Source organism: Malania oleifera, chromosome 4, assembly GCF_029873635.1.
Source record: "Malania oleifera isolate guangnan ecotype guangnan chromosome 4, ASM2987363v1, whole genome shotgun sequence".
Classification (NCBI taxonomy): domain Eukaryota; kingdom Viridiplantae; phylum Streptophyta; class Magnoliopsida; order Santalales; family Ximeniaceae; genus Malania; species Malania oleifera.
In genome coordinates, this window is record NC_080420.1 from 16,933,140 (window position 1) to 16,947,316 (window position 14,177).

The following is a 14,177-nucleotide window of genomic DNA, read 5'->3' on the forward strand; positions in this document are numbered from 1 at the left end:
AAGACGGTTTCTTAGGGCGAGAGAGCATGTCTATTAAGATATTGTGAGTGCATTTTATGCGTTTTACTGAGAAATCGTATCTGGAAAGCCATTCTTTCATCCTGAGAATTTGCGGATTTGGGAGGACCTTATTCTCAAATTCAAGAACTCTTGGAAAGGATGAGTTGTCCATTTCAACAGTAAAGTGCTTTGTCCTAATATATAAATCAAAATTTTGATTTCCATATCTTAGGGCAAGAATCTCCTTGAAGATTGTATGATAATGTTTTTGTGATTCTTTGAATTCACCACTGACATGTCCACAATATGTCCTTTTCTTATCCTTTTCTTCAAGTAAAATTGCTCCCCAGAAATGATCACTAGCATCTATTTGTAAGATAAGATTCCCTGATGATGGAATAGTTAAGGGCGGTGGATTTTCTGCAACCTTTTTGAGATATCAGATAGCCTTTCTTTGATCTGAGCCCCAAGGTGGTGGATTTTTCTTTAATAGCTTTGACAGAATACAAGTGTAATGGCTTGCGTGTGGAATAAAATCTCTGATATAACTGATAATTCTGAGAAATTGTTGGACCTGTTTTACCGAAAGGTTATCGTTGTAAAAATGCAATAATTCTTCGGAGATATAAGGTCCTAGAGTGATATTTCCACAAGATATCTTTATGCCCATAAAATCAATTTCATCTTGTCTAATAGTGTTTTTCTTTTCTAAAAGCATGATCCCATATTGTGCAGCAATCTGCTGGAACTATTGGAGAAGATGGCAGTGTTCTTCTTGGGTTTTGGAAAATAATAGGACATCATTAATGTAGATTAAGGAACTGTTAAGGACTGGATTAAAGATTCTTGTCATTGCCTTTTGGAATAAGGAATGGGCTGTTTTTAGTCCGAAGGGCAAAATAGTCCATTGAAACTGCTTATTTGGGATGCAAAAGGCAATCTTGTACCTATCATCTGGATGAATTCAAAGTTGCCAAAATGCTCCTTTAAGATCAAACTTTGAAAATATCTTTGCTTCAACAAGATGGATAAATAGTGTTCTGGCTTTTGGAATAGGAAATTTATCGTCCCTGATGAAGGCATTGAGGGGTTTGTAATCAATGACTAATATTTTCTTTCCTCTAATTCTTTCTGATCTTTTTTCAACATAAAATGTTTGGCATGCCCAAGGTGAACTAGTAGGTTTAATAAGTACCTGTTTCAACAAAGAATGACATTCTTCCCTTACTAGTTTAAGATCTAAAGGAGACATCCCCGGGTGAGAGGCTTTGGTTGGACTAACATCTTCATTTAACTTGAAGGGAATTCAGACAAAGAAATCTAGATTTCTCTAAAGAGGGTGATCATGAAGAAATTGGTCATGACTTTCAGCACACAATCTTAACAACTATTCTTGGATGGATTGGAAGTTTGGAGGGGCCTGAGAGAGAGAAAAGATTTTGGTAAGAGGAGTGAAGGGTTTAAACTCTCTTTTGAATTTGATTCATGTAGGAAGAATCCTCAGGGATTTGGAAATATAATAGACATCCCATCCTAAAAGAACATCTTTATGAGGAAGGGAACTTCCAATAACATGAGTTCATATAATGCAATTGAGAAGAAGTTTAATCCCTCTTTTTTTTTAAGAAACCAAAGTGGTAGCAAAGATTTGATTATTTGCGGCCCTAAAAAACTGAGTATGTGATGTCCAACAATCTGAAGGGAGGACTTTAGGATCAATCACGGTTTTATGAGAACTAGTATCAATGTATGCAACAGTAGTTATAGGTTTACCGTATTTTTCAGGAAGAAGCTAGATTTGAACATGAGGACTTATCTGAGCCTATTCTAGAGAGAAGAGCTGTTGAATATTGAATATTTCCTAAGAATCTGAGTGGTAATCTGAATAAGAATCTTCTAATTCATCTTCCGAGTCCGTAATGACAAGGAATTTTTTTTGCATCCATTTCTTCTTGTTATGAGAGAATTGATTCAATATCAGCTTCTACTTCCTTAGTATGTATCTATTGGGCAAGTTTGGCAGAGTTAACACGATTAGCAGGACATTGCTTTACATAATGACCTTTATTCTTACAAATAAAACACCGAGGGGATTTGCAGTGTCCCCATTTGGATTTCTTTTTGAAGAATCTGAATTTCTTTTGTTTACCAAATCAAAGAATTTTCTTGAAATGTCTCTTCTTCTTTGGACCACACGTGCAATCCTTTTCTTTGCATTTAATCTGGAGATGAGGTTTCCTGCACTACTTGGTAAACTTATGATTTTGTTTCAGCATTTTTGAGAAAATCTTATGAGTATCACATAATTTCTCTTGAGAAGATAGCGCCATCTGATGAATTTCTCTGATAGAAATATCTCTAAGTGGGCGTCTAAGAGAAGAGATCTTTCTTTGGAGTTTAGGCTAGATATCCTCTTGTGAAGAATTAATGTACACTTGTGTGACATTTTCATCATTGAAACCTCCAAGGAGATAATACCGTTTAGACATCCTTTGGTAATGAAAATCAAGATCTTTTCTTTTTAACAAACAACACCTCATTTCAAAATATTCTTGTCTTACCTCATTCGCATGAGCATCGGGATCTCCAATGAATTCTCTATAGAGAGTGCCTAGGGCACAAGAAGGAGTTTGTGATTTAATGAACTGAAGCTGCCTGTATTCTCCAAGGCTTTGGAACCAATCCCTTAATGATCCAGTGAATATGGATAAAAACTCAACAAGTCTTGATTCCAGATTATTGCCTTGTTTGGACAGTTGGAGGTCTATCCAAGCACCAAATTCTCCAATTTTGTCTCTCCATCTGGTCGGAGAGGACCCCTCAAAAGAGAACCAAGGACCATTCATGGGTTTTAGCGGAGCAGTTTCTTTTGTTGCAGTATCAGGTTCCATGGGTTCTTCCACAATGGGAGTAGTGGTGTCAGATCTCTCATCTGACTCATGTGCCCTAGATGATGTGGGATCAGTAGGAGTAGCCATAAGCATCCGAGTGAGATTTGTGATTTCCTGGTCAGAGGAGGAAAGAGTTTTAGTGAAAACATCGCTATTATCATCATCAGAGGATGTCTGCGAGGTAAAAGAGACCTTATCAGCAAGTAACGATGGTGCCTGGTCTGGTGATATTATAGAAGATTTAAGTTTTTAGTCTGGATAAAGGGAAATGGGTTTAGAAGAGGGAGGTTTAGTCAAGAAAGGTGGCCTCGAAGATGTAGATTCTGGCCTTTTACGGCTGTGGGAAATTTTTTGAGGATTTCTGCAGTTGACTTGAAGTGCTTGGAGTAGTCTGGTAAATAAAAGGATGGAGATGGAGATGAGAAGAAAAAATATGAGGGTGTATACAAGAAAGCTTTAGGGATGTAGGCAGGTGGAGGAGATTGGTAGAAGTCTTGTTCCATTGAGCCAATTGTCCTTTAAGCTTTCTAATTTCCGCCTCTTTTGCATTAAATTCTTATCCATAATAACCTAAGCTGATAAAGTGTCGTAGTTCTGCATCAAGGCAATCAAATTTTCTTTTCATATCTCAGTACATAACATCAAGTCTGGAGTCGATGTTTCCGAGGCGTTGATTAATCTGAGCACCATGAGAGATGAGCTTACCTAATTTATGATCTATGTCATAGAGAGTTGCATTCTAGGATTTGGCATTTTGAGTCTGCCAGTTAAGGACTTGTTCAACTTGTGATGGTAACTTCTTGGATCCATCTCGTTGAACTTATGTAGGTTGGACAAATGGCCTAGAGTGAAGGTTTGACTCCAGGTGTGATCTTGGTTCAAGTGGTTGAAATTTTTTTTTATAAGAAGAAACCATGAAACAAGGAACAGGTTGTGGATTGAAATGGGCCATCTTGGGATTACCCTGATATTTGGAACATGGAGTTTGATAGTGTTTCATAGATAGACTGGAATTTGAAACATATTTTTGTTCTGGTAGAAGCAAACCTTCTTCTCTAGGAATTTCAATAGCTCTTTCATATATCCAAAGTGGCTTAGGTTTGGGAGATGGACAAGAAGTCCTATCGATGGAATGTCTGGGTCATCAGGCCTTTTATGAATTTCAAGAGGTCTGCACGAGCTCCATTTCTTACACCTGTGCAAGAATTCATTGGAATCACAATCTGAGTCACACATAGAAGGGTATATATATGTCCTAGATAAAGTGTCATTTAATTTTGTCAGTGTAAATGGGTGTTCCATCAACTTTTACCTTGCTTATGGGAATTTTGTCTTCAAAAGTGACTGACTTTATCATTAAAGATTGGAAGACAGGATGAGTGCTTGCTGAAGTAGTTTCCGCTAGCTTGTAGATTGTTTTAATAGTCCCATTAGAGAGCCTTTCGAACTTAGAATTCGAAAGATGGATTGGTGCTGCCTGTTGATGAAGCTGTTCATAACTGGAGATCCATTCTAAGGGAATAAATCATTTTAATTCTTCTTTAGGAATTTGTGTCGGGATCTGAGGAATGGTAGGTACGTCTTCTTCCCGTTCAGCAGTGATCAAAATAGTATCTGTGCCCTGACTTGGGAGAGGGAGACCAATAACATGATCTTGAAGTCTATATATCAACTGGTGATGAAGGGTAGCCATATATGCAGAGGCAACCTGTGGAGCTCCGGTGATCTGTAGCTGGACCTTCATACAATTCCTTAGATTTTTATATTTTAGGGGAATATTGAAATTTGGAAAGAAGATGAGGCAAACGTTACCAGCTTAAAGGGTGGTGAGAGAAGTGGTATTGAGAAGAGTGATCCTGACTATTACAGGAAGCCCTTTACGACCATGAAGGGTAAGAAGGAGTCAAATCGCCCCAAAATGAAGGTGCATATGTCCTTCCTTGGTCCATTGGTTGATCAGGTCTTGATGAAGCTTAAGGTCGACATATTGCTCCTTAGCAGAAGCTAGAATAAGGCACTTGTCAAGAGCGGTGGTTTGAACGTATTCTTTGACATGGGGTCTGTTATGAGATATGAGGAGAGTACGAACTTGTCTTACGAGAGATTTCTTTCTCCTGAAAATATTGTAAGGGTTTATAAGAGGAAGAGAGGTTTCCTGAATTTGGGCTGAGTTAGGAATATTCAACAAGGTTAGTGATTTTGGAAGATGTGGTTTTCTTAATGGAATGAGAGAGGGAGATGGAAGAAAAAAGTCTTGTCGGAGTAATTTGAGAGCTTTGTGGAAAAGATTCCATGCTTGTAGATTTCCCTACTCTCTATTTGTACCTCGTTCTTTTGTAATCACCTCCATGATCTTAACTTCTTGGACTCCAAGTAAGAACTTGGCTTTATTACCACACAGAGTTAGGAGCCCCTTGAACTTAAAACTTTGGCACATTAGCGACCATACAAACTTTTCTATGTGCAGGATCCTCTAGGGAGACAAGCACAGAGCATACTTGAAGCCAAAAATGTTAGGTAAGTCTAATTGTCTATTTTCAAATAAATTAAAAGGATAAATTTAGGGGGCGTTTGGTATCACTGTCAAAAAATTAGAAAAACAAAAACCATAAACGAAAATCAAAAACTAGAAATAGAAATTAAAAACTAGAAACCAACACCTATTTGGTTAATATTTATAAAACTAATGCAAATTTAAAACTTAATTTAAAAAATGTTCATTTTCATCTTCGACTCCAAATATTATAAAAATATAATTAAAATAATAAAATTACAAATAATACACATTAAAAAAATTTAATATAATAAAAATAAAATTTATTATAATTATTTTACTTCTAAAAATTTACTTTACACTAAAAATTTATTGGACATGACAGTTAAAAAATAGTAAAAGTATTTTGTAATTGACTCTATTATTATTTTTTGAAATTTATGCATATTTTTTTAGTTATAGTTAAAATTCGTGTGATTATTTAATTTTTATTTTAATTTAAAAGTGTATAAAATGAATAATTTAATTTAAAAAAAAGTCATTTTATAAGGTTACTGTTCAAAGAATAGGCGTATCAGAAGTTCGCACGCTTGAAAAAACCACATAAGCTGGCAGCCACCGGTTTTATGGAGTCACGCCGCCGGTGCTAGCGCTAGCAGCCCCGAATCCTTTTTGGCGGTAATAACAAAATCTCAAAAATCCCCCACAAGGTTAATCCAGTGCTGTTCCGACTCACCCAGTGCTTCCGCTGTGGTCGTCGGCAATGGGGGAGGAGGAACAGCAAGAGCAGCAGCAACCCACTTCGACTGACGGTACCGCCGTAGACACAGAGTCCACCCAACCAACTTTTTCCTGGCGGTTCAATGTTCCGCCGGCGAGAGCCTACCACTTCTGCCACCAGTTCAGGACCGCTTCAAACCCTAACAATTTTCTCAAGGGCGTCAAATGGTAGTTTTTTTTTTTAATTAAACCCCATTTTTGGGTTTTTCAAGATTGCTCGAAATCTTTGCTGTGTTGAAGTTTTTTTCGTTGTTGTTGCCGTGTTTGTACAGGTCTCCTGATGGGTCGTGTTTCCTTACAAGCTCTGAAGACAACACTCTTCGGGTCTTCACACTGTGAGTTCCGGTTTGTGCTTTCAGCTGCTTCATTTACCACCAAGGCTAGAGGAAGAACTCAGACTTGAACACGACTAACTTTCACTGTAATGAACTCATCACGCTCAGTCTCTGGATCCCTGTCACGCAATCCATGTTACGAAAATTAAAAATTACAAAAGGTGGATATTTTTTTGGAATGCTGGCTTTGAGCTGAAGACGTGGGCTGATTCATGCGAATCAGATTGTCCGATTATTCAGAAATCAGTGAGAGGAATGCTAAAAAAGGAGACATTTTTCTTTTTCTTTGCACGGACGGCTCGAGTGCGTCATCCTTGGAACCATCTTTTGTTTCTTTAAAATTCAAAAACGATGGATCAAACTCTGCAGCATTGCAGTTCTAAGCATGGGTCTTCATTGATTTTCTCATTGGTCGATAGCCTTTGTGTATCTCATGACTTGGGGTCAGCCAAAACACAGTGACATTCGTAAGAATGAATATAAATTATAAATTATTTCATAAATATAGTGAGAATTTGAAGGTCAGGAAAAGTTCAAACCAGAAAATTGGTAAAATAAATATTCATCTAATTAAAAGCTTGACTAGTATATCAAGCTATTAATAGCTCTTGGATCTTAAATGTTTGTTGTTGTCAGTCAATTTTTTCAAACATAGATATATTGATATGCCATCTTCATTTTGTTATTATTGCAATCATTCCTACTTTAAGACTTTGGAGTTTATGGGGTGGTTTACAATATGTGGATCTTTTAAATTTATGGATCTGAGAGACATATCACACATCTAGGCCTAAAGATTTTCGCATGGTATTATTCGTGGGTGTGTGTGTATGTACGTGCCCATGGTTATGAGGGAATGCTAACACCCAAGCTAGCTGCGGTGCTACAAATTTAAAATTAAAATAATTTATCAACTATTTTGTAGAATTAGTAAATTTATATTTCCTAGAAAAATACACACAACTCTTCATCATCTCCCTAAAATCCTAAAATTTAGGGCTCTAGTCCACTTGTAGCGTGATGTTCTGCATTTTAGACTCTGATCCCATTCTTATTTCCCAGACTGAATTTCTGTGTTGTGGGCAACTTTGAATGTGCTGTGTCTTAAATGAAAAATTTTGAAACTACTAATATCAAATAATACTCAGCATATAGTGGTTTTTTAAAGGAAAAAATTAAGTAAAAAAAGAATGTTTGCTTTGAATACACCTCATTATCATGGATAGTTACTATGTTCAAACATGCTGAAACTCATATGAAGTTCAACACAATGGTTGAGTTGTGATTCTGCATATGTTAGTATCATATCGCATGTCAAGATTGCTGCACACTTGTGTTGAGAGTTATGGAGCTATATATCTCTATTAACCTGTACCTTAAGCATGTTGAATTAGCAGGATAAGTGCTTTTAATAGTAGGATGTAGTGATATCAATAATTTAAACCCGTGACTTTTACATGTGGATAATGGGAATTATGTCTCTCTCTCTCTCTCTCCGTCCTGATTGTTAGAAATCCAATGCAATTTTATGGTTGGAAATGAGTTTTTGTGCTGTGACTTCATCCCTGTTCAAAATTTGTTGATTGACTTCATCATATTGTTTCTGATATCATCATTTATGATAGAGGCTCTGAATTATGTAATCAAGGATTCAAATGTCTTGATCAGCAGTGATGCATTTTGCTTTAGTGCTTCTGATATCATTATGGCATTTTATTTGGCGTGTCTTGTGACATTATGAGGTATTCTTATCATTCTGCACCTTCTTCTTCATCAGACCAGATAGCGTAAGTAGCTGCCATGGAAATGCTTGTTCTTTAGCTGCTGATGAAGGTAAGTTTGTACTCGGACATGCAAGGTCATCTGGTCCATACTCCCTAGTTCTATTTTATGATGGCGATTTGGTATCCTGGTATCTTGGGTTACTTTAATATTATTTGACATTGTGGTCCTTTTATATTCATGAAATGCAACATATTTGACAGTTTTCTGATGACAAATACTAAAATTTGTTGTCAAGTCTAAGAAATTTTGTGTTAATTTAGAACTTCTGTTGATAGCTCATTTTGATACAATAGTATTATTATGTTTTTTTGGTAACACCTATGCAAATTGTATAAGAAAGTCTTGCTTGTGTGTATGTGTGTGCATCCATGTGCTGCTTTTGTGGTGAATACACAGGTTTTGTGGTGGAGATCTTCATCCAGGAACTTAAGAGAACAATACAGTATAACACATGAAAATCCAAAACATATGAGCGAGGAAGATAGTCCCCTAGGAAAGTCTTGAAAAATATAAGCTCTCTGCTTAGCTTAAGCAGAGCAGCACCACCATTAGTTAATTTTGAGCCATGGATAGAGAAACCTCCAGACAATCAGGAGGAGGAGGCTTCCACTCATGAGCTCAAGGTTAGTCCAGGTCTGCTGCTGTTGGAGCTTGATGACCTGTTGACATACAGAATCTTCAAGGTCTAAAACATCCTTTTCTCCCACGTAGTCATTTGTCCCTTGGTTTTCTCTAGAAGAAGTAGTTAAACAATAGAGTCAGCCAATACTTGCCCTTTTGTGGGTCGCATAAATGATATTGAATATCAAGCTCCCCTAATTCTACTGACCACTTGAGACTTGACAGCCTGCTTGGCCCAGAGTTTTCACAGGATCTATCCTAAGGGCTGATTGATAAGGAATATAATCCAATGTGCTTGGAAGTAACAATGAAGCTTCCAAGTTGTGGAAGCTACATTCTTGGGTTGATATAATTCTGAAATGCTCTTTGTAAGATCCTACTAGTGTTGTAGATTGGTCTTTGAATGCGACCCCTCTTCTTAAACCTGCATTGAACTTAGAGCAGTATTGAATATGGGCGTATAGAGAAACAATTCTTCTCTAGGTTGGGGCTTTGTGGGGGCAGCTTGAGGTTCTCCTCTGGAAAGTTTTTTCATGCCCCGTTCCTCATGCAAAACTCCTTCAAGCCCTTGAGAAGCTTGAAGAACGATAAACACCATTTGGTTGATTTGGTCACAGATCAACTAATGGACCAAGTGCAATTATTCTTGCTGTTGAAGATTTGAATCTCTTTTGATTGAGGTCAGTTTGGGCTGGATTCTTCTCCAGTTTTGCTTTCGTACCTTTGTTGGCCTTCGTAAAACCAAGAAATTTTCTAGAAGAAACAAGCACATTTACCTGGATTGAGCTTCAGTTTACACTTTTTGAGCACCTCAATAGTCTCCAATTTTGCCGTGTGATCACCTAATTTTCTAACAAATTTATTTGGAAGCCCATTTGGCAAATAGCAGCCCTTGCTAAAGTTGCTTTCTTTGCTTGGAAGACAACTTTTGGAAAAAGTCTTACTTTGGGAGACTTTCAAGGAAGGGTGCTGACCCTTGTGAACAGGTGCTTCTTGTGTTTTGAATGTGCGGAATCTATTGATCACATCCTCTCACACTGCTCCAAAGCCCTTTGGAACTTGGCCATTTCCTCAGTCACATGTCAGTGGCTTATTGCTAGAACAGTGGAAGGCCAGCTATGGGCTTGAAATGGAATCCATGCTAGTGAGGAGATGAAAAAGCCTTCTCCCTTTCCTGCACAGCAGGTAAGAGTTTGCAGTTCTGTACATGGGTGGCATCCCCTTGATGCCCTTTAATGAATTCCCCTTTTTCCCGATCAATCAAAAAACTTTCGAACCTTGACTTGAGGCTCAATCCCAAGCACTTCCACAGTAGTCCAAGTGAACATGTTAGGGTAGGCCCCAAGGAGCTGCATCAGTAATCTCCTTAGCCTGGGTTGTAATTTGGTTTCGATTTGCACTTCTTTCCCTAAAGCTTCTCTCTAGAGGTGATTACAGGTTTGCTCCTACTCTGAATTTCCTTTTTACATTGAATGCCCATTCCTTGTATCCTAGTCATTCGCCATTAGTGCCTCATTAACCTTTGCTTTCCCCTTAGAGCTGCAAGGTAATGGTTATGTGCTGCAGCTTGAACCCTCCGTGTCCTTACTAGTTTCCTGGTTGGGAGTTATGTCCTTACTTGTTTCCTGGTTGGGAGTTCTGGAAGGTTTCAATCAATCCCTCTCGATCTTCATCTCTTTAAAGGCAATGAGGAAGAGGATATGTTAGTGAGCTTTTGTTATCAATCAAAATTATTCGCACCTTGAGTGATAATTATAACAACTGAGGCTTCCTCATGCGGCACTTGGATCCACAGGTCATCTTTTGCGAAGGGAGGCTGTCAGGCCTATTCTAGTACTTTTGGTTGGAAGTACTCCTTTGGTCTGGATGAGGTGCTGAGCATAGCTTCCTTGAGCTGAATTACTTTCTCCTCTGCTGGCTGTTCCTCCAAAGATCATAACAATTTCTCCTTTTATGGGCTCTTTGTTTGGAGTTTTATAGTCAAGCCTTTGCATGTGGTTTACTATCGTGTCATTCTTAACAAACCTCTCATGATGACTTTTTTGGATTCAGCCTCCCCCCCTCTCTCACACACACATATGGGCACGTACTTGTTTGTGTCAAGTCTGTGATCCTTATGGGAGCTTGGAACATCTAATGTGAGAAAGTGGCCTTAGGGGAGTAGGTTACCTGATATGCACTATCTCTTATATTTGCATCAGAATCCAGCCACACGAATGTTGAGGCTTGAGGGGGAGTGTTGTTGTTGTACTTGTCTACTTGAAAGCAAATGTCCCATGGCTGCTCTGCTCTGGTGTCTCTTTTCCTGTTCTTCCACTCTTCTCTTCTACCCATGATGTTCCATCTAGTTGCTCTCGTCTCTTCTAGATTAATATATTTTTGTACTGTGCCATGCACTCTCCCATATCTATTGGTGTTGCTTGCTTAAGGATCTTACAATGGTGATGACAACTAGGGACTTTGTTCAGATATTCCAAAATAACAGTGGATCTCAGCCATGATTTGGCTGATCCATTAAGTGTGGCCAAAGATGTACGACACATTATAGAGTCCAAGTTTCTTTGTAGCAGCATCAGAGCCTTGAAGTTGTCGAGGTGGTTCACTGTATCTATGTCTCATCATAGGCTTCCATGTGAGGCATCTTGAGCTTATTGGGTAGTGGTTTCAGTGCTTCACCATAGCCTCCTTGGTGAACAGAGGATTAGAGCTCCAAACCTGATTCATGTCAGTGTCTGGCCTACTCTCATGCATCTTCTTCCTAACTTAAATTGTTCTCTGTTTGAACCATTCATTGAACTATTGAAGTCAGAACAATGATGAGCTCTTGGTGCAAATCTTCTCTTCTTTACTTTGTCTCTCTGACTATGAGGCTAGTAATCCTGATTCTTGATCAAGCTTGCTTTCCTGTTGTGACCCATCAAGGGCTGGTTGTCGTGCTCCATCAATGGAATTCTCTGGTTTTTCTGTAGATCTCCAAGCATCCCTTGAATGTCAAAGGGTGTTATTTGGTCCATCGTGACCACACTTAAAGGAATCGAGGGCTGTTAAGAGGAAGTCGCCTATGTTTGTTATGAGATTTGTCGTGGTGTCTCTTTCTAAGAGAGTGCTGTGTCAACTAGTGCGAGGTGGCGCATGGTCAGATGTTGAGGCTTTGAAGCTTGCTCAGCCTTATAATTGGTGCCACTCTGTTGCAGTGAGGATTTGACCAAGAGCCAAAGGGTGGCTCTTGCATAACACAAACAAGCAAAATGCTTTGGCAAGATTTCTTTGCTGCTCAAGTTAGCAGTGCGGTGCAATAGCTAGGGTTTTAGAGAATGTATTTTAGGGATACAGAACTGTGATTATCTTTTCTCTTGGTGAGAGCCTATGCCTTTGAGGGCATAATACATTCTCTAAAACCCAGCCTAATGCCACTTTTGGCACCAATATTAGGCAACTCTTATGCCAGGTGACAGCCTCTGCACCAATATTAGGCGCTCCTATGCTGGGTGACAGCCTCCCATTGAGGTGGTTGCTTCCTTATCACTTTGTCCTCCTCAGGGGTAGTGATGTCATGGAGATGCTTTAGGTCCTCGTCTGGTCCTTTGATTGGGCTGGCCCAGGCTCACTGACAGCCCCACATGAGTAAGTCAGTTAAGCTTTTATTGCGTACGAGCTAGGCTGCTGATCTTGGGCCCAAGTTGTAATATCCCCCACAAGGACTGCCATTTTTTAGCATCTTAGTCTTGGGATATTCTACATCTGTTATATAAATTCACATTTTTTGCAAGTAAATCATAGTAATTAAGTCTAAAAACTTCTTCAAATAGGTAAATTTTCAGGTGCTTTCAAAATTAAGGAGCCTGCCAAGGCATGGTAATGTTAATAGATGCATATATAAATCATTGTGGAGGTCTTCATAGTTTTGATTATTTGGGAAAAGATTTCTTATATGTAAAGAAACAAGAAAGAAAATTGAGTATAACATGCAGCTGAAAAAATGAATATTATAACATACATCCTAACATGCAGCTGATAAAATGAATAATATAACATACATCTAAGCAATTGAAAGGAATTTGTTTTTTTTTTTTTTTTACAAAACTTCCTAAAGTACAAAATTTCACCTTGTTCCATTTGTAAGCTTAAATACTAAATTTAAGCCCTTTTTTGCATCTAAGTTAGTTAATTTCTTATTTTTTAAAAAACTTGTTAAATCTTGATATACATTGTTGGCCCATAGCCTAACAACTTAAGTGCCCGTTTGGTATCCTTGCTGTTTTCTTTTTCCATATTTGTTTCTGCAAGTGAAGAAACAACTTATAAAAATGTATTTGTTTATGTTGCTTGTTTTTTGTTTCAGTCGTCGGTTTTCACCTATTAGCAAAAAAATTGAAAGCCAAATTTTATGATTTTCACTTGTTTTGGCAACTTGTTGCAAGAAATTTTAGTATCCAGAAATGATTTTTTTTGGATTAAATCATTCATTTTAATACACTTTTAAATTAAGATTAAAATAAAATGATTATATGAATTTAAATATAATTAAAATAAAAATATTCATAAATAAATAATAATAATTAAGCTAATTACAAAATATTTTTTTGCTATTTTTCAATTGTCATGGATAGTAAAATTTTTATTGTAAAGTAAAGTTTGAAAGCATAACAATTAAGTAAAATGATTATAATAATTTTATTTTAATTATGTTATTTTTTAATGTGTATTATTTTTAAATTATTATTTTAATAATATTTTATAATAATATTTGATTTAAAGGCGAAAATGAGTATTTTTTAATTCAGTTTTTAATTTGTTTTAGTTTTACAAATATTAACCAAATAGGTTGCAGGTTTTTGGTTTTTAGTTTATGTTTTTGGTTTTTGTTTTTCATTTTTGCTTTTTTTTTTTTTTTTAGTAATTTTTGATAGTGATATCAAACGACCCTAACCTTTTAGGCAAAGTTGTTAGATCACTGCTTTACCTAAAAACTTAAGCTGACAGTTTGTGGGCCAACAATGTATATCAAGCTTTAACACTCCCCTGCAAGTGTAGCTTGATAGAACGTAGAGAGTTAAACTTGCAATAGATGCACCCATTACTAGGAATACAAAAAAAATTTTAAATACCACAAAATAAATGCTGGCAACAAGACTAGAACCTAGGACTTTCTGGTAACCAGCTTTGATAGCATGTTAGATTATTGCTGTACCTAAAACCTTAAGCTTTTAGGTAATGGGTGTATGATGTGTATCTATCATGTGTTTATCTGTCCACATGCTGTTGGGCTGC

The 14,177-nt window shown here is 37.3% G+C and overlaps 1 protein-coding gene across 2 annotated transcripts in view; it reads left to right on the plus strand.

Annotated features, from left to right (window-relative positions):
* Positions 1-5,947: 5,947 nt before the first annotated feature.
* LOC131154204 (uncharacterized) overlaps positions 5,948-14,177 on the plus strand; it is a 57,794-nt gene continuing 49,564 nt past the window's right edge. Inside the window, exons 1-3 of one of the 2 annotated variants that reach the window (XM_058106816.1) lie at positions 5,948-6,333; positions 6,438-6,500; positions 8,278-8,333. In XM_058106816.1, coding sequence (XP_057962799.1) covers positions 6,149-6,333; positions 6,438-6,500; positions 8,278-8,333 — 304 coding nt within the window. In that variant the 5' untranslated portion in view covers positions 5,948-6,148. The remainder of the gene's footprint in view (positions 6,334-6,437; positions 6,501-8,277; positions 8,334-14,177) is intronic. The other variant, XM_058106817.1, reaches the window with a different exon arrangement.